Raw genomic sequence first — 20,609 nt, 5'->3', positions numbered from 1 at the left:
AAGAGAAGGCCACATTCAAGAACCATCCAAGTGAAAGGGTTAGAAGTTCAGAGTTGATTTGTTTTACTGGAGGTTTCTGCATTTCAGTCTTTCACACAGCTGCTCATCAAAACCTGCGATACAAGTCAAATTAAACTCTAATTTCTAAAGTAATACACTCCAAACAGGTCCATAGTGCTGTGCTGTTTTGTTACCTGGTGGGTACGGATGAGAGCCACATTTACACTATTGTTGTGGAAAATATCAGACATTAACAGAGCATTAGTGAAAACCCTGCAACACGTCCAATTTAAACTTGGCCAAAAAAGGAATAGCATCTGAAAGTAAATTAATTCATACAATCCACCTCTTGTTGAACTTAGATAGACGTGTCTCTTATTTTTTAAGTTTTTATTTTTAAATAAATGTAACAAACCAAAAATCACGAGATGTCACTTTTCTCTTGGCGAAGTTACAGAAAGGAACATTTCCAACTGAGGAAACGTTTTGTACTGAATTTTGACATTCAAAGAATGTAATGTTCAAACAGGATGGCACTGTGACGAACGCACACGGTGTGCTCTGACTGTGGGGAATGACTTTTATTATGTTTTACGATCTAACAAATCAAAACAGATTCTTTACAGCCATTTGAGCTCCCACTTGCAGGTACGTGATTTAGCCTGAACAAACACAATGATTTCTGTATTTTCACATGGCCTGTCGGATATTTTCCAGGCTCTTCTCGATGTTGTCAATAACCTCCACTGCAGCTTGTGGGATCCTGGTTCCTGGGCCGAAGATGGCGCTCACACCGCTCTGGTACAAGAACTCATAATCCTGCACACACAAATGAAACCCAGTTAAGATCCTCTGCAATAATGAGGCTTCAGCTACCCTAAAGAAAAAAGGATGTGCACAGCTCCGACATGATTGTGCTGTTAATTATGCAAATGCTAATTACACCTGGAGTTATAACCAACAGGACAGAGATGAAGTGTGAGCTGACAAGAATAGGGCCCATGTCGGGAAAAGAAATCTGATTGCAATCAAAAAAACGGTATATTTGGTTATGTTTATTATTACATCTGTCTATATGATAGCAGGATTATATAAATGTATGAATGTACAGTATGTAAGCGAGAAGTGTCATCAGCACACTTGCAGCAAGACACAGAACTATTAGCAGTGTTGGTGACAGATCCACGAGTGATGGACCTCAATGATGACCAGTACCTAAGGGCCTCTGAACTTAGACACAGTTATGCTACTGCCACACAGCTGCAGGCCAGTTGACGAGAAGTGAGGGGTACGAGGGTTTCCAGACAAACCATTCACAACCGACTCTAGCGCTTTGGCTTGATGCCAGACGACCGTTGCAGGTTGACTCCACTGACACCAACACCGTTTGCAGTGGGCACAAAACCAAGGCAGCAGTGGTCTATCGTCCCGCTCACTGATGAGTGTCGGATCACCTTGCACAGAAATGATGGTCGTCAGCATTGCTGGAGAAGAAAAGCAATGTTTTTTTATGTGAAGCTCCATACGTGGATGGGGCTTTTATGACTCCGCGGCTCCAGCAGTCATGCTGCAGATGTAGCAGCCTAAGCTCGCCTGGAAGAGTTGTAATTTATTTCTGTCCCTGCAGACTCACAGAGCATTAACCATTGTGCTATTCATAATCCGCTGCCTCCCTAGTGAGGGGAACTTAACAAGGCCTTTAGCCAGTAACAATGTCAGGGGCGGAATGATAATGCTCAGTCCGATAACACACAAACTAAAGCTTTTGTGATCAACATATAGTCCATGGTGCAGCCAGAAATTAAAGTCTTCCTGTGTGCTCCATTATTTGAAAAAAAAAAAAAGAAGAAACGTGATGGGAAAGCCGATGTGATTCACATACATTAAACCGAGCTTCCTAACAGTATTCACGGCTGCAACTGTGCTGTGAAAGTTAAGTGGAAGGATCAGAACACACGCTGGATGACAAGGTCTCTGTGCACACGGTCAAGAATTCAACAGAGCACAAACACAATGCTGCCTCCAGCTTTACAGTATTGATTGTTAGATCCACCAGTGTTTCACACATGTTGGTGTTAGACAAGACACATTTTATAATATCCCAAGTATTTAGAAAAAAAATCTTAAAGCATGCAACACAATAGTGTTTTTCATCTACACAGCCTCTTCAGGTTTCTCTGAGGAGTTGATGACCTTCAAACGACCCTTCTGGTGAAACAGAGACGCCTGAAGGAGAGAAGAGACTGAACACTTCTCGACTGTGAAGGAAGTCGGCCCCTCGCGTGGAAAATGTATAAATCAGGAGGGTATAAATATCCATCCAAGTGATGCTGACTTTTTCACTGACTTCTGGTCATGATAACTTTAACCTGTGGCCCCCTCCAAAAAAAATGACATCATTGGGCCTTAAAGGTCATATTTTCAAACGTTTAATGTACACTATTCCCTCCAGACTTTCCTGAGATGCTGTGCTCACAGGAGTGTGAATGTAATAACGGCTAACCTTTTCTCTTTTTCCAGATATATTACACAAGTTAGCGTTGACATTTCATGTTTTCTTAATTTAATTCAATTAAATTTTGTGTTAAATTGTGTCAGAGTTCTCCAGATGTGCTGTAATAGTTTATAAGACATAATGTTGATAATGACCCAGACCAACAATATCTAATGAGTTTGTACTTTTTTGTCAAAATGGAAGTTCATGTTAACAATGAAGACGTTCCTGATACCCAGATGTACCATCTTTGTGTGAATGCAACATAAACACACAACAAACAAGACACAAAAAATTAGGCACATTTTTCTAAAGTTGTATTTGCTGAGAGACGAGTGTCATTACCTGTGGTGGGATGACGCCTCCGCAGATGACCAGGATGTCTGGTCTGTTGAGCTTCCGTAGTTCCTTGATGAGCTCAGGTACCAGGGTCTTGTGTCCTGCAGCGAGCGTGCTGACGCCGACACAGTGTACGTCTGCATCCACTGCCTGCTGGGCAACCTCCAGGGGAGTCTGGTTACCAAGAAGAGGTAGAAACATAGAAGAAGTCAACATTATTAAGGGTGAGGTTTGCAAATGTACGATGAGCCAATCTGCTGAATGTGTACAGTTCGATACTGTCATCAGAAAGTATAGCTAAAGACGTGTTGCTTGTCCTCAGTGTAATAACAAGTGCTGCATGTGTTTCCAATATAGGCTGGCGTTCCCAGGTTTGTTTGAGGGTCAATAGGAATCCAGAGTTTTACACCACTAAGTAAAAATGTCATTTTTTGTGAGTGCTGGGTTACAAGCAGCAGTTTAGCACAACACTTGTTATCGTACTGTATGTAATTGTGACACAAATACTGTGCCTTGCAGTTTTTTGTTTGTTTTTGTTAAACTATGCTGAAGCTGTGTATCTCCACTCCACCCTGTTCCACTGACCTGAAACAGTGGCCCGATATCCACATCAAAGCCCAGGTCAGCAAACCCTGTGGCGATCACTTTGGCACCCCTGTCGTGACCATCCTGTCCCATCTTCGCCACCAGCAGTCGAGGGTTCCTGCCCTCTTGATCCTTAAACTCTGCAACTCTGCGGTTGGGATGAAAGGAAAACCAAAGTAGACTAACCAGTAATCAATGTTTCAAATGCAACATGCCGATTAGTTTGCTTTTTTTTTTTTCTTTCTACCTGTTGTGGGTCAAAGCTATCTCTTCATTCTCCCCAAACTCGCTGCGGTAAGCACCACTGACCATCCTGGTGCTGGCTTTGTGTTCACCGAACACTTTCTTCATGGCGTCAGTGATTTCACCAACAGAACATCTACAAGAAGAGCAGACAACTACCGGTACTTCTTTGACTTGTCACTCTAGGCCAGTTTTCAATTTGGTTATGACACCTTCAGATATTCATAACCAATATTTCAATATCGACATGCCGAAAAAACCTGCTTGATGAACCTGCATTTCAACATATTTATACCATGTAATTTGCTATTTAAAAAAAAAAAAAAAATATCCATCGCAATACTGTTGAGGAACCAGACACAATCCTTACATGTAGTTAAAACGTCATCTCAGCGGTGATTGCTTTTAGGTGTAAAGATGTTTCTTTGCTGTGATTTCAGTTCAATAAAGTTTATAATGAAACATCTGGAAATTTCTTGGGTAAAATTTGTTCTACTGTCACTGGATTACCTGCCATGATTTAGATTGGCTGTTTCAAAGCCCTACGTTAGGAGGGGAACATTCCCACACTCATAAAGCTACAAACACCACAAGTAAATTAGCTTGAAGCAAAAATAGCACAAAAAAAAATCAAGATACTGTATGGTGTATGTGTGTGAGGTGAAATCACCACGTTGATGTCTTCTGAGCAGTATTACACAGTTCATGTGTATAATGACCACATCTTCACAACATTTCAGTCAATGCTGAAGGGCTTGGAAGCATTGTGAGAGCTATATTTAGTTCTTGAGGCTCATGCAGATTTAATAGTGATCATTAGAATCAGAGGTATGGGTTTTCACCTGGCTCGTGCTGCTTCCACAGCCAGAGCGAGAAGGTTGCCCTCTCTGGTTCGGGAACACTCCTCAATGGCTGCCAGGCACTTCTGCGCTGCCTCCGCATCACGACTTTCTCTCACCTGCAAACAGAGGAAGGACGCGAATGCCACCAATATCATCTACTTTGATGGCAAAACTTGCATAAAGAAATAATTTCACAGCAGTGTGTGTGTCATATTGTGAATGATTTGAAGAGAAAAATCCCCCCCTTGTTCCTCTGAGAAAATCTGCAGAGAAACTGGGATAATTTGAATTTGTCTGTTCTGGTCTTGAATCCCTCGTGTACTGTCAACGTTTGATTGTTAAGTTATAGGATGCATCTAGTTTATACAGTCTTTTCATGCCATTGTTAATAAAAGCTTGAAAGTGCACCTGTTTGATGCTGATACAAACGGGTAGAGTGATCATTTTAACGTTCCTTTTTCAAAGTCATGAACATTATGACAAACATCAAGCTCACCTACTTATGTAAAAAACAAAATCATAGATGACTAAAGTGAAAAAGAGGGCTTCATTAAATCATTCTGCTGATGAAAAAAAGTCAAAAGAGCAGACACACGGGGCTTTCACACTGGAAGAAAAGGGTATTTTCTGGATGATACACCAGAGATGTTTATACACTGTGACCTCAGCATGGTACAAAGATTCTATACACGTATTTAAACGACTGCATTACACATCTTGTTCGCCAATATCTGATCTTTTGTTCATGCTGTCATTCTGTTGAACTAAACGTGCCATTGACACAAAGGAAAATATTCTCATCATGGTGTGTATAAGGGACTCTGTTGTATTTATTTATTAAAGATACATACTCAAAGTGAAAATCCCTTCATTAATATAAATAAATAAATGTGCAATATTTAAAGAACAGAGCTGTGAAGAACACAAACCCGCATCAATGGCCTTCACTTCTATCACTCGTGTTTTTCAAACAAAGAGCCAAGCCTCCTAAAACCCTTAGAGCACTTAAACAGTTTGACCTTCACTAACATCTCCTGCATTATGTGGAGCTGGTGTAAACATGTCGTGGTACATAAGTGACCAAGATTCAGCCTGAGACAAATGATGCATCTTGACTGCTCAGTCCTTTCAAAGCTTAAAGATTGTGTCCATCAAACAACTGTGTACATGACATCATTCAAATCCTTTTATTAAAAGGTATGTTTGTAGAACCAGTACAGACAAAGTATATTTTCTATACATGTTTGCCTCCTCGTTTTTACTGAGCTTTAAATGCACTATGTAAAATTCACCACCAGGGGGCTCACAATCAGAATAAGAACAAAAAATAACGAAGAGGCTGGCGAGGACTAAGGGGATTTCTCTTTGTTACTCCCCGCTCGAATGAAAACCAACGAACATTTCCATGTATCATGAAATGATGCTTTTATCAAAGCTTCCAGTAGCAGCTCCCACTTCCTGACGCAGCAGTCGTTAACGTTGCCAAGGAAATATCGGCTATCGTCATGACGGCTGTAACAAAACACATCTTGTTACAATTATAAAGTTATGGCTCTGATATTCCCTGGCTTTGATAACTGTTGGAAATATTTGAGCTAATGTAAGTACCCACATTTTTTTTTTTATAACACAGGTTTATTCCATTTTTTTTAGAAATATATATATTTGAGTCATAAAATTATGACACATTATACCTTCAAATGCACAAAAATAAATTATTTATGTACTGAAACATTGGCAGCATTCAAATGCATATTCAGCCAAATACAAAATACTAAAAATGTAATTACATTTTACAATAGAAAATATATATATTTAAAAAGGAGATAAGCAGAAAAAACATAAGAGAAGCTGGAATCTGGAAGTATTTGCAAATCCTTGGCTAAACTATTGCTAATAGACATGAACACAGATCTGATTGGCCAGTCGTCGGTGGCAATAAGAAGAAAAAAAATGCTTAAAACTGTGATACTGTCACAAAAATGACTGCATCACTTGAGGGGAAAAATGGTCATGTGGAACTGGAAAGCTCTGGTCCAAAGATAAAGCAATGATGTCATTCTCTTTTCTTCCATTTCATGTCACAAAAACGAGAACACCTTGTCAATTACATCCCACAAGATACATAATTCTTTTCCTAGGAAACATCTGCCCCCTTGAGCGGAGAACAACCAATTTCTGGCCTCCAATTTTCTGACAGCTTCGATCAAAATGTAATGACATTTCAAAGCCTGCTGACCTTTTGACAGAGCCAGTGAAACCGGACAAGAGGGACAGATGACTGCAGGCAAAATCCTGTTCTGCCATCTCACATATATCATACCTGGAGGGTGAACGTGTCAGATGCAACCAATATGCAAAATCTGGGCCGATACAGAGGTTTAAAAAAACAAGTTAGCCAATTGCAGATTCCGATTTGTTTTGTTGCATCATAGTTTGTCCAACAGAAGACTTCCTGGTATCAGGGCTGATATCAGTATATACTGAAGTTAAACCAATAAATCTCTACTTAATGTAGGACTGAAGTTCTGCTGATCAGCCATTTAATAAAAAAAAACTGTCCCATTGGTGTAACTAAATTAGGACATGTCATCTGGTTATTGTAATACAATTACTTAGAATGTGTGTCAATGTTTTTGCAACAATAGTATGCGTTTAAACTTCTTAGTTTTTGCACAAAATCTTGCGAATCTTGCAAATAATCAAATGTCATATCAAGCACATGTGACATAAAAATTTTCAATATAAGATTCAAGTATGAAAGTGATTGAAATGAAAGAGATTCTCGTGACTGGATTTTTATGTTAATGGTATTATGTCATAATATTACAGTATGAAAAGGGATTTAGATCTGAACGCATATCAGGACACCCCTTCTCCGTCTTAAACAAGCCTGTGATACGATACTCAACTCATTTCTGTGCACGAGACCAGAGATATCAAAAAGTCATCTCCACTCAGACAACACTGACACACTTTTAATTGGACCCGATCATTTTACAACAACAGCTGAACAGTGAACTGGCCCTCTTCAATTTAACATCAAACCAGCCAACAAGAGCCATGGAATCATTTTTGACCAACACCTGACCTTCGACATCGACACCATACGGTATATCTCAAAAATCAGAACAATGCTCTCCCATTCAGATCTTGAAATATTAATTCACACATTAATCTTCTCCTGTTTAGATGAACGTATAGAAACCACAGTGTCATATTTTCTATATCAAAAGTAAAGTTATTGAACGATCAGATATCCCACAAGTAATGCTTACCTTTTTCAGTTTTTCAATCTGTTTCTCACGTACAACGGTGTTATCAATGGCCAACACCTCCACTGTCTCCTCCTTTTCCAGACGGTACTTGTTCACTCCAACAATGACCTCTGATCCTGAAAAAGAAGAAGAAATGAAAATCAGCGTCAACAACGTACAACACGGTGTGTCAAGGCACCAAGTTACAAATCAAGTGCACAATTGTGATTTATCTTCTTCGAAAGGATGTAATCAAACACACTCAGTGAGGCAATTGGAGACACTGCAAAAAAATCAATTTAGTATCCTGAAAGAAAACAGACCTGAGGAGATTACAGGTAGCAAACGAGTCGAGATCTGGACCATTATTAAGTTGTGCAAGACAGCAGAGAGCGAGGTAGACCCGGTGTTAACTCAAGTCAAACTTAAGATAACCCTGAGCCTGTACACAATAATTAACATTGAAACTCAGGGGACAAATATCCTCACTGACCTTTTCTCAGTTGGTCTCGTTTTCCCCTTTAACTGGGCTACATCTATTACATCTATTAAAACAAAAACAAAACAAAAAAAATTTCCCCTGCTAACTTGACCTTTAGGTAATCTACATGTATTTTGGTATGGTAGTATGCAAAAGCAGATGTGAACAAGGTGAATCAGATAGCCAATGAATATCAATGAGAACAGGCATCAGAGGGATTACAGACAGAAGCCACCCAGTCCGAACAGGCTCTGCTCTGATCCGTTGCTGTAACTCTAGGTATTAAGAGAGGTTGACAAAAGTCAATTCCAAAGAGAAACAACGAGACCTCAATAACAATAACATCTGGAACACAAATCTGGTGATCTGCTTTAAAACACTTAGATGTCTTGTACAAATATGGTTGCTCATCCAAAGAAAATATTTGAAGCAGGACACGGCAGCGGTGAAATGAAAAAAAACATACCTTTCCTTTTGTGTTACCATTTATGGACAAAAATAGAAGTACTTTAAGCATACGGCTGTCCAAGGGGGGCAAAGCAAAGAGAAATGACAAATCAGGTAAGAACGTGAGTCTGAAAGCTTACAAAGTTTACAACTCGCATCAACCTCCCTCCTGGGTGACTGGATCTCAAGTGGACAGCCTTCACGCTAGGTGTAAACGCACCCCAATGTGTCTTAAAGACACATTTAGATTTGAACACTTACTGTATGTACTGTAAGAGGTCTGGGATGCTGTAAAACACTATTTGGTTTTGCAGTGTGTCCGCACGTGTCATTGGCCACATTCAGGACTGAGCAGTCTCCCGTATCCCAGGCAACGATCATATGAAGCAACAGACCACCAGTCTCTGTGCTTAACTGATTTACTGTAGTAATTACGATGCTGTGCTTTGTGAAGCAGTATTATTTTATTATACTCCTTATCGGAAGCCCATAAAGATGTACTACAGTATCTCGATCACATTAGAGTGTGTGCAAACAATAACGCTGCCTCACTCGTCCTCTTTAACACCGGACAACACCGTCTCCCTACTTTCTCTCTTCAACAGTCGCTCTGAGCTGATCGCAAGAGCTCACTGTAGACGGTTTTGAAGTCGTATGCTGATGCATGGGGTAAGCACTGGTACTCAGAGCTGTCAACACAGGAGGCTTGTTAATTAACAACAGGTCAGACCAAACCCACTAAGACAACTTGTTTGGGGTTTTTTTACCCCAGCACACTAAAATGCAACCATGAAGTTTTCAAACTAACAGGGTTAGCAGTCACATCAGAAAGAGATGCTCTCAGTTTTCCTTCCCAGACTCAAAAGATGCTCTTCTGCTGTTTTTTTCCTCTCCCAAGAGCATCAAAGGTAAACATGTTTAGCAGTTGAATGAAATACCTGACAACGTGTTTGTCTGTCTTAATGCCGATCGAACTGTTCTACTGAAATAATATCCAGTTATGAGTCACTGTTATTTTGTTGGATGACTGAGGAAAAAATGTGCCGATGCATTAATTACCCCCTTCCCATCAAAACATGCCAAACTGGGCAGGATATTCCAAAGCATTGGTGCTGTGGCCTCAAACACTACCAACCTTAAAAGATGTCTGTGCGGTGTTGGACCTTAGCGAACAAGTTGGTAAATACAGGTGAATGAGTTCAAATGGTTTGTACAAACCTTTCTTTTATGGTTCACTTCAAACACACTAAGAGGAAAGAAAAATCATCTCGTTTGGCATTTTTATGTCCCAAGAAGTCAGTGTTTTCTGTGGGGTTCCACACGGGCCCGTTCTTTGACCTCCGCTATTCAACCTACCCCACCTTAAGGAATCATCATACAGAAGTACCCTTATGCATGTGAAGTAGGCCTGTGCTTAAAAAAAATAAAAAAAATAAATCAATATGGCAATATCCGGTCATTCCATGTCAAGTGGTCCAATTTTAGAAATCTGCCCCACCTCAACATCTCGGTATACAAGTTGGTACTTAGCTGAAATGAACATGTGCAAAAATGTTAGCTCTGTAGGTGGTATAGTTCCTGAGATACAGTAATCCCATCCCCCCCCCTCCCCATAACAATGGACTCATAAGATCATTGTTTCATAAGCATATCTCTCCTGAACATGGTGGTTATATAAAGCAGATTTTAAGAATCAGAACTTTTTCCATCAAATTGTCTCTGCATTAGAGTCAATCAAAGTTGGCCTCGGACTGAAAAATGCAAAAAAAAAAAAAAAGCCCTGTTTATTCATCTATTTGACCATCACACCAGTTTGTAATCCTCTTTTGCTTGGTATCATTGGAAAGATCATGTCAGGAAGCCTTGGAGACAAAAAAACCCAACCCTTGTTGGTGTTTAAGTTGCTTCTGGGTTAAATTCTGTCTTAAATTTGCCCTGTTTTTGGCCTTTCAGACATCAGGGTGCGTTTTTTGTTTAATGTGTAATGCATCACATAACATTCAAATCTACTCAACCAAGATGGTTTCTGTCTTCTGTTTTAACTGCTGTATCTTTCTGACTGCATACTCAGGTGAATCCCTTCTGCTGACCTCTCTGAATGTCAAAGGAGACACGCCGAATACACTGGCAGCAGTGTCAATAGCTTTTGTTGCAAAAGCTCTTTTAACCTCTTTAGTTTCTTTACCAGAAGAATTGTCAATTGTCAACATTGCCATAGTTGCCACCTACAGCAGATGTGTACCTGTGTGTCCTTGAGCTCAACTCAATTCAGCATAATGGACACGACATTCCTTCCACGTCTTGTCCAGTTACTGTCCGCGGTTTAGCTGCTGGGTCTTTGAGAAATGTCTTTGTGTAGAAGATTAAAAGGATTGCAGCAACAGCACTTTTCTGCATTGGAACCAGAGGTGGTTCTTGAGTTATCTATTTCTCAAGATGTCATGGCAGATATAGATTTCTGAGATGAAGCAAAATACATGCAAGTTTACCAGTAATGGACGAGGACGCCCAAATACCTGTTCATTATTTTGTACATCTTCAATACCCAACAAAACCACACTGTACAAAAACCCTAGATCCTTTTAGCCCTGCCCTACAAAGCCCACCCTATGCTCCAAGGGCCAAAAACAGGGCAAAGTCAAGGCAGAATTAACCTGCAGCTGCTTAAACACCCAAAAGATTTTTAGGTCTCCAAGGCTTCCTGACATGAAAAAACGTCTTATTTGGCCCAAGCTAATTTACAGTTGTATGCCATTCCAGTGAAACAATCTGCTTTATACAACCACCATGTTCAGGAGATATATGCTTATGAGCGTGACACTGGTCAGTGTCATTGTAATTTGTTTTCTCTTTGAAATTTCAGTTTGTGCAAAATTATGAGAATTGAGATGGGCACAGTCATTTTCAACACTATAAAGCACATAGCCACTGAGTAAAGGCCTCCTAAACATCTTTGTGTAAGCGCCGTTCCACAGTTCATTGTACTGTATCTCAGGAACTATACCATCTACAGAGCTAACAGTTTGCACCATTTTGGCCATTTGTATACCAAATTTTGAACTATAAGATGTTGAGGTGGGGTGCACTGGACCAACTGCCATGAAAATGAGCCTATATCATGATGTGCACCTTGCCAATACGTGTATCGATGCAGATTTTACAGTATCGATACAGCCTGCAAAGCTGTGAAGGCCATTTAGAGCTCATTTCATGAACTACTTCAATGTCATTTGTTCTGTTTAAAGAACTACACTAAACTCTACTATACCACGCTAGAGTGAAGACTTGTTTACATTGAATATTGTTCAGGCAATCTAATCAAGTCAAGCGTCAGCAGGATAATGAGTCGACCAAGATGTAAGATTCAGGTTTCCGATTCAATCAACTGTGTAAAAGGAGAGAGAGGAAAGCATTTATCTGTCACGCAGCCGAGACAGAAACATGTTAGTCCACATTTACAACACTTTCCACATTGAAATAAGAGCAAAACCCGACTATCAGTAGGATAGTAAATGTATGAGTTTTAAGCCATAGGATCCTTAAATATATGTATCTGCTGTTATTCTCCACAAAAAAAACAAATGTTAAAGGGAATGTGTAGGGTGGCACATATCTTATCGGCCATTAAACATTTTTTTGAAGACCATTTAGAAAAAAAAAAAAAAACACAAAACTAAGGATCTTCTAACCCTGTCTGAGATAGTTCAGAATGTTTCATAATTCATCTACAGTAGATTACATTACTGTAATGTCCAGAACTTCCCAAAAAGACAAATAACAGGTTCCAGCTTATCCATAACACTCACTGCCAGAGAGCTGGCTGTGACAAAACACACTGCATCCATGTGGAAACCTGTCATGCTCTGCAGCCAGGTACAGTACAGATTGTATAAGTCGTCTGTTAGGGATTCCACTGGGTGTAGTGTTGGTTTGGTTGTGTTTTCAAATTTGGGGAAGACGAGGTGTAAGCAACAGAACGTTGCAGCTCTGTCTTTAGGTCCTGAATCATTTTTGCAAGAGTTCACTTCAAACTAAAACCTGCATGAGGCATTTTCAAAATATTATCTTAAAGAATGAAAGGCGTTAAAGTCAATAGCAGACAATATAATGATGCATTACCTGAGTCAATACGGGCCTGTCTACGAGCAGCACATTCCTCAATGCGAAGTTTTGGTATTCCCTCTGCCACAGCTCTGGCCATGCCTCCCATCTCTTCAATTTCTTTGATGAACTATACAAAGAGAAAAGGCATGCTGTAAAAAGACTGGGAAGGAATGGACTGTAATACAAGATCAAATCCCAACACCGTCTCCCACTGGCCCTCAAGACAGACCTTTAGAGCTGTGTTATAGACATCATCAGTGAGCGACTCCATCATGTGCGAGCCCCCCCAGGGATCCGCCACTTTGGGGATGCCCGACTCTTCCTGGATGATGATCTGTGTGTTCCTGGCAATCCGAGCGCTCTTCACCGTGGGCAGGCCAAGCGCTTCATCAAACGAGTTGGTGTGGAGGGATTGTGTCCCGCCAAACACGGCTGCCATGCCTTCAATCACTGTACGGACCACGTTGTTGTACGGATCCTGAGAAGAAGAGGGTTTACAAGGGGAAGGGCTGTTATTGCTGGAGAGCTTGGAAGTGGAATAAAAAGAAGAAAAAAAAGATGAAGGCTCTTCTCTATCCTTCTTCAAACCTGCAGAAGCCTGACACAGCATATCATTAAAAAGTATTGTGAATGCTTTTATAATTTCATAGACTTTTAAATAAAGGATTCCCGCATTTTGACAGTAGATCGCCTTCATGTTTTCATCCTTATTTTTTTAATCTCCTTATTCTGATTCTGTAGTTTTAGTACTGACCTGTTCAGTGAGGGACCAGCCTGAAGTCTGGCAGTGCGTGCGGAGGAGGAGGGACTTGGCGATCTTGGGCTGGAAGTTTTCTTTAATGAGCGTTGCCCATAACCGCCTGGCCGCTCTCAGCTTGGCAATCTCCATGTAGAAGTTCATCCCAATACCCCAGAAGAACGACAACCTGACAACGTAGACAAACGAAAGGGTCAAAACAGAGAAAGTCACAAACAGCCCACCAAACTAACCATTTAAAAAAAATATCAAAAATGTTTTTTTTTTTAAATTTCTCACATTCAACAGAACATAATGACGTATCCATTAATTGTACTGTAACCGATGTGACACAAAAACACGTTTTGTTATTTCGGCCGTTAAAGATTTGTTTTTGGCCGCTGAATCAAAAAATTCATTTAGACCCAGATCCAGATTATTTCACCTCTTTGTGCATATATGCTCAAATTAACACCCATGTATCACACACACACACACACACACACACACACACACACACACACACACACACACACACACACACACACACACACACACACACACACACACACACACACACACACACACACACACACACACACACACACACACACACACACACACACACACACACACACACACACACACACACACACACACACACACATCCTGTTTGAATGCTTTTTTTATTGATCTATTTCAATGTTGATATTTCTTCTGTTTAAAGAACTACACTAAACTCTACTATACCACGCTAGAGTGAAGACTTGTTTACATTGAATATTGTTCAGGCAATCTAATCAAGTCACCATGATGTGTTTATTGAAAAACGTCAGCAGGATAATTTGTTGATCAAGATGTAAGATTCAGGTTTCCGATTCAATCAACTGTGTAAACACAACACTTTCCACGTTGAAATAAGAGCCCGACCCGACTATCAGTAAGGGTTATTTATCGCTGATATGATATTACTAGATTATTCATTCATTAGTCAAAAAGCACACCATTTGAGTTTGATTGTATTTCACCAGCAGTGTGTGCTTCATGGATTAGATCAAGCATCATAAAATGTGCTCCTCCTCCTGTCGGCCAGAAAGCACACTTCAACATCACGATGAAAGCCGTCCACTAAAGAATGATGAAGTTCAAAGATATGACAGGAAGATATGACAATCACTGTGAAATCAACGGCCGCTTCTTTTGCGGACCAAAGGTTGAAGAGAAATCTGGAAAAAAGACCGAACAGAGATAATAGTAGGCTGTGCAACTCCCTCCCTTTCATACAACTGTGTGACAGTTTTAGATTAATTCACACCGCCGGTCTGTGAGGACTGTCTCTGACGTTATTATGTCTCCAAGGGTCAAGCCAATTACTCTTCTATTATCTGACTGAAAGATGTTGAAAGAAAAAAAGAAAAGGGTCACAGGAAGCGACAATGGAGGTATATTTTGAGGAACACTGACTTGTGGATGTTGTGGTTTACTTGTATTTGTCTTTTAGCGCCTTACTTACAGCAAACTCGTTTTTCAATGTGAACCATAAACTGGGGTCGCGTCTGATCGTGTGTAGCTGAGAGACCAGCTGGATGCTGGTGCGTGTCTCGACCCGAAGCTGAATAAAGTTTTAACACCAAGTAAATGTTGTGTTTATTACAGTTGTGAAATACATTTGATATATGAAGAGCAGTCGTTAAGCAAAGTGCCACAACACTGATCAGCAATTCCTCACAGGACATAAAAACAAAAACTAAAAAAACACATGTAACAAGAAGAAATAATGAATTCTTCAGGTTTTGAAGAAATTCAAAACCTGTCGTATTTATTCCCTGGAGCAGGGTTACCTAAATGTTTTCTACACTCCCTATGTGCCTGTTTTGTGACGTACGTGAAGTATGCTACATTGATATGTAGACATAATTAACAGCAACCTTCTGCAACAAAGACCTAACAGTTAGTTTGAGCGTAACAGGGAGAACAGACAATCACAGTTTAGGATTTTTTTTTGGGTGGCAAAATCTGATTTGTAGGTGGGTCGATGCCACCGCTGGCTACCTCTCTGGACACGCCCCTGTATCTGGGGACCAAACTTACAAAAACACAATGTGTTGCCATAGCATCCACACACTGAAGCTGATGAAACGCTCTGCTCCAGTGAAAGAGGGAGAGAGAGGATATTGCTGTCACTGGTCAACACCACAGTTCTCACACACTCACATAGCAAGCCAATATCTTTCTTAATCTCTCCCCCTCCCCCTCCACCGTCTTCTCTCTGATTCTTCTTCTGTGTTTTCAATCGATTGAATGAAGTAAGAAGAGGGGGGGGGGGGTGACCCCTCCCCCTAACAACACCAATTCTATTTTGGTATGGAAAATTAATTCAGTCATTTATTTAGGCATTTTCCTCCACCAGCGGTCGAGCAAACAAAAGTCCTTGTCGTTAACAGATCAGTACGTCACGCGAAAAAGAAAAATGTCATGCATCTAACAAACACAAGTGAGAAATATTGGGTGCAAAGTGAAAATAGCAGCTGTTGAATTAAAGTGATGCAGTGGTGCTAAGAGCCGAGTCACACGCCTGATGGAGGTGTCGTGGTTGACAGCCTTTATCTCTGGAGAATGCGTGCAGTTATTACAACTGAATTCCACTAAATCAGTCTATGACCAGCTGATTTATGTCTGTGACGACTAACTCAACACTAAACTGATCAGGCTTGCTCATTTCACAACATGGCATGACGTTATTTTTGTAGTTATGGGTTTGAAATCATTCAAAGCACACACACAGACTGCACAATAAACTACAGTACCTTAAAAAGAAACATCACATGCAATGCTTTTCTCCAACTCTTTCTCGAAGGCTGATCCATCCATCAGGATATATTTCAGCTTCAGGGTGGTGGTGTTATGAGATGAGATAGATAAAACTAAGCATAAACGACATGTGTACTCAAAGTGCAGACCTTAAAACTAAAGACTCATTGTGTCCATTCAAAGCTTCACACAGTGCATCGCTCTACATTTTACCCTTGAGGTTGGACTTATGGCGACATCTTAAAAGAGCAAAATGCAACGCTGACACATAGTGGTCAAAGATGGTACTGCAGTCCAAAATCAAAAACGTTTGAGTGATCCGTCTCCTCCTCCTCCCTTGAGTTGATGCACATGCAGGTTTCCATGTCACACGCACTGAAGCTTCAGTGTTTAGCCAGCTCTGCATTCTAACCGTTCTCCATTTTTCAAAAGCCCCTCCATTATTTACCCTAGTTTTACCACAAAAGAGAGTTCTTAAGTTGAGTAGAATCAGTTATATCTGAACCAGTTGACAATGCCACACCAGTCGGTTTGCTCTTTGCCTGGCAAACCGAGGGGCGTCCAAAACGGCCGTGTGGGGGACCATTCAGGACCAGAATCTGAAGTGAGGAGGAACACGTACTGGCTGCTGCATTGCTCTCAGAGAAACCAGCACTTCAACATGGCATGCTTCCTTAATGTCTTATGATACAGTCAGGTCCTTTTATGATTTCATTCAATATATATCTTACATATTGCTCCTTTAACATATTAAATTGATGAGCCTCACTGACAAAGAAGAATTCATTTCCTCACATTCAAAAGCATCCTGGAGTTAATTCTTTGTCATTTATTACACGCGTTTGCTTTTGCTAGAGCCTGTAATGATGTTACGTCATAACAGCTTCAGCTCAAGCCCGATTACCTCATGGAAAATCGGCACTAATACTGAATATGCGTTTGTGTTTATGGAGAAATCCTAATTTAAAGTACGTTAAACGGTATAATCCTTGGAAAGCAGGGAGGATAAATACGTGAAATACAAGTCGTCTACTCTCCTGATACTTTTCTTTACCTTGGGGCGAACTCATCGATGGTTAATCCTGCTGTCAGACCAGTGCGGCAGTACTCCAGGCCATTAGCGATGGTGTAGGCCACTTCTAGGATGGCATCAGCTCCAGCTTCCTGAAGATGGTAGCCACTGATGGATATGGAGTTGAACTTGGGCATGTGCTGTTAACAAAGAGAGTATTACAACCAGCAAAACTCCAAAATATGTTGATTTTACTAGTAACAACCTGATAAAGAAAGCCCCAAACAATCAGATTACTGAAGTAGCTGTGGTGCATACTTTGGAGGTGTAAGCGAAGATGTCTGCAATGGCGTGCATGGAAGGTTCCGGTGGGAAAATGTAGGTGTTGCGGACCATAAACTCCTTCAAAATATCATTTTGAATGGTACCGGTGAGTTTGGCTTTGGACACACCCTGCTCCTCTCCGGTCACAATGAACATGGCCAACACGGGGATTACGGCTCCATTCATCGTCATGGAAACAGACATCTTTTCCAGTGGAATCCCGTCGAAAAGCATCTTCATGTCTTCAACCGTATCTATGGCAACCCCAGCCATGCCAACGTCGCCGTGGACTCGTGGGTTGTCTGAGTCATAGCCGCGGTGAGTCGGGAGGTCAAAGGCCACAGAGAGACCCTGCTGTCCAGCTGAAATGAAAGAACCCATGCGTGTCAGGGGAAGTCTTAAAATAGAGCAAAAACATTTTGACATGTTATAGTCAAAGTGAATCAAAGTTTATGAGGACAAAACAGCCTGAGATTGGACCCAGGATTCAATTTGAAATCCTTCGCCCATGTGTCTTTAGCTATAGGTGCCCACCCAGGAACAGTGAACGCAGTAGTCAAAGGTTGACCTCTATTAAACCTTCATGTTTACTGAATGATTCAAATACATGAGAAATCCTGACAGCATCAGCAAAGTAATCTCTCTTCAAGATGTTCTCACTGCTGCCCACTTTTAAAACATGCACGCCAATGCCTTGCTGCCGCAAAATAAAAATAAAAAGTAACTGTAGCATGACTATCAGGTGGTAAAGAAAAGAAATAGTCCTTGTTGAGATTCAACAACCTCAGATTAGAATACCAGAATGTTTGTGCCAGGCCCCTGCAAGCTGTGGTGACCTTGAAACCAGCTGAAACAAGCCCCATATATGTATTACCTATTTCTATTTTATTCTAGGACATGCTTCTGTTTTCATGCTTGGACATGTACATACAAGTGTGTGCATATGTATGTAATGTGTATATAGGCCCTGTGTATATATTGTCTTTCTTTCTTTTTTCTATTTTCTTTTCTTTGAATGAGTTTTTTATGCACCGCCTGTAAAGCAATTTGGTCAGCTAAAGCTGTTTTTTAAATGTGCTAAACAAATAAACTTGACTTGAAAAGGTTGAAATTCCCCACACTGTCCAATATATGGATATCAACCACTCCTAATATACCATGTATTTCAATGAGTAGCTTTGAGTTTGACAGTGCAGTGTTGATGGATATCTGCTGAAGTTTGGTATTTGTAATATTCTTTCTCATAAAAGTCCACTTAAAGTCAAGTGAGCTCCAAAAATGTAATTACATAATAGATTTGAAGTGGTGCAGACGTTTGTGTTACATTAAATTACATCAAAATAACTACATAAAGAAATGTACCTTTAATGTTATCCTTATAGAACTTGTTGCTCTCCTCCACAGTGCTAAAGCCGGCGTACTGTCTGATAGTCCAGGGTCTGTAGGTGTACATAGTGGGATAGGGCCCCCGAGTGTAGGGGAACACTCCAGGCAGTTCATCTACCCTGCCAGCCGAGTCTGCTTTAGTGTACACGGGCTTGATGTTGATCCCCTCAGGTGTGCGCCATATCAGGTCCTCTGGATTTTTCCCCTTCAGCTGTTTCTTAGCCAGAGCGGCCCACTCCTCATGCAGGTCAACCTGGTCCTGAGATGGTACAGAAGTGTGGATCAGAGAGCGGTGTGTGCGTGCTGAGGACACAGAAGCTCTAACAAGGCGTCCAGCGGCCATCGCTGCACAAGCCCTCTGTGCGGTCAACATGCTTCCTGTTGTCCCAATCACACGCACATGAACCACCTGAGGAGGGCGACAAAAAAAACACACAAGGTCACCATTTCTATTAAAACGTTTATATTGTCTGACCCCAAAAAGAAAAACAATAATTAAAATAAAACACATTCCAACCCTCTTATGAAGGAAACACTTAACCACACACTTTTCAACAAAGGATATTTTTGCTAAAGTAAATTTTAGTGTTTTAATTTTCCAAATGTGACTCTGGTTAGGTGTGTGATTAACATGAGGGCAAACAGAAACACAGCACAGGTTGATACTTAAATGAAAGGCTAAATAGCCTCGATGAGATTAAACTTGGACCCAAAGTTTACACGTGGTCTCATTCAAAGTCAGTAAGATAAGTGGGGCGCTGATGGGCTCGGGTTCGAATCCGACCTGTGGCTCTCTTTCTCGCATGTGATTCCTCACTCTCTCCCCCCTGATTTCTGAGACTCTATCCTCTGTTCGTACTCCAAAAACAAACAAACAAAAACAAAACAAAGTTTGTTGTTGCGAGTAGGTTAGATAATAGCAATTTTAGCATTGTGCTGGGTCAAGTGGTCAAACTACACTGTTTTCATTATCTTAACTTAATAACACGTAACAATGTAATCTTTCAGATGAACCACTAGTAAACACAATAAACATGAAGGCTAATGACACATCGTATGAAGAGCTGCAGAGGATATCGAGCACTTGATCGGTGTCAAATAACCTAGCTGGGTTAAACTATTATCATTGATTTCAGGAGCTCAATGGATGTCTGCTCGCATGACACATTTTGTAGGCAAAAGCCTGTTTTTAAAAAGCACACATTTGACATATTTTGAGGTATATTTCTGACCTTGTCGTCTGTTTGGGATCTTCTCAGATGTACGTAAAGGCGTGAGTCCGCCTGTCCAATGAGGTTTCATAACATCAGCAGTCAGCCAATCGCGTGCCGAATACAGGGATGACCTCTGACCCCATGACACAGGAAGTGAAAGTTATCGAGATAGTTGAAAGTCGTAGAGATCAGTAACATCCTCTATTGTGCAAACACTGTGAAGCGTCACGGTGAAAATGTAAAAGCATGTCATACCTGCTTTTAAAACATGCTAATGTTTAAAGATAAAGAGGTTACATTTCTGTGTATTCATACTTAGACTATCAGTCTATCT

General features: G+C 40.7%; 1 protein-coding gene across 1 annotated transcript; it reads right to left on the bottom strand.

The window, feature by feature from the left end:
• Nucleotides 1-375: 375 nt before the first annotated feature.
• Nucleotides 376-20,401, bottom strand: mmut (methylmalonyl CoA mutase). The gene is made up of 13 exons (XM_079346795.1): nucleotides 20,294-20,401; nucleotides 19,038-19,470; nucleotides 17,670-18,037; nucleotides 17,394-17,551; nucleotides 13,547-13,718; nucleotides 13,022-13,270; nucleotides 12,808-12,919; nucleotides 7,782-7,897; nucleotides 4,504-4,619; nucleotides 3,666-3,797; nucleotides 3,419-3,566; nucleotides 2,840-3,007; nucleotides 376-819 (listed from the first exon to the last, which is right to left on the bottom strand). The coding sequence occupies exons 2-13, from the start codon at nucleotides 19,432-19,434 to the stop codon at nucleotides 691-693; spliced, it is 2,265 nt and encodes a 754-aa protein (XP_079202921.1). The 5' UTR covers nucleotides 19,435-19,470; nucleotides 20,294-20,401; the 3' UTR covers nucleotides 376-690.
• Between the last annotated feature and the right edge of the window lie 208 nt (nucleotides 20,402-20,609).

This window comes from Symphodus melops, assembly GCF_947650265.1.
Source record: "Symphodus melops genome assembly, chromosome: 1".
NCBI lineage: Eukaryota > Metazoa > Chordata > Actinopteri > Labriformes > Labridae > Symphodus > Symphodus melops.
This window is presented reverse-complemented; position numbering and strand designations above follow the sequence as displayed.

What these genes read in the sequence shown, in the direction of transcription:
- mmut (XM_079346795.1), bottom strand. Translation starts at nt 19,434, where the DNA reads ATGTTGACCGCACAGAGGGCTTGTGCAGCGATGGCCGCTGGACGCCTT. An exon ending in ACAGGCCCGTATTGACTCAG is followed by an intron (nt 7,898 to 12,807) that starts GTAATGCATCAT and finishes CTTCTTTTTCAG; the next exon opens with GATCAGAGGTCATTGTTGGA. An exon ending in ATAGCTTTGACCCACAACAG is followed by an intron (nt 3,567 to 3,665) that starts GTAGAAAGAAAA and finishes TCCCAACCGCAG; the next exon opens with AGTTGCAGAGTTTAAGGATC.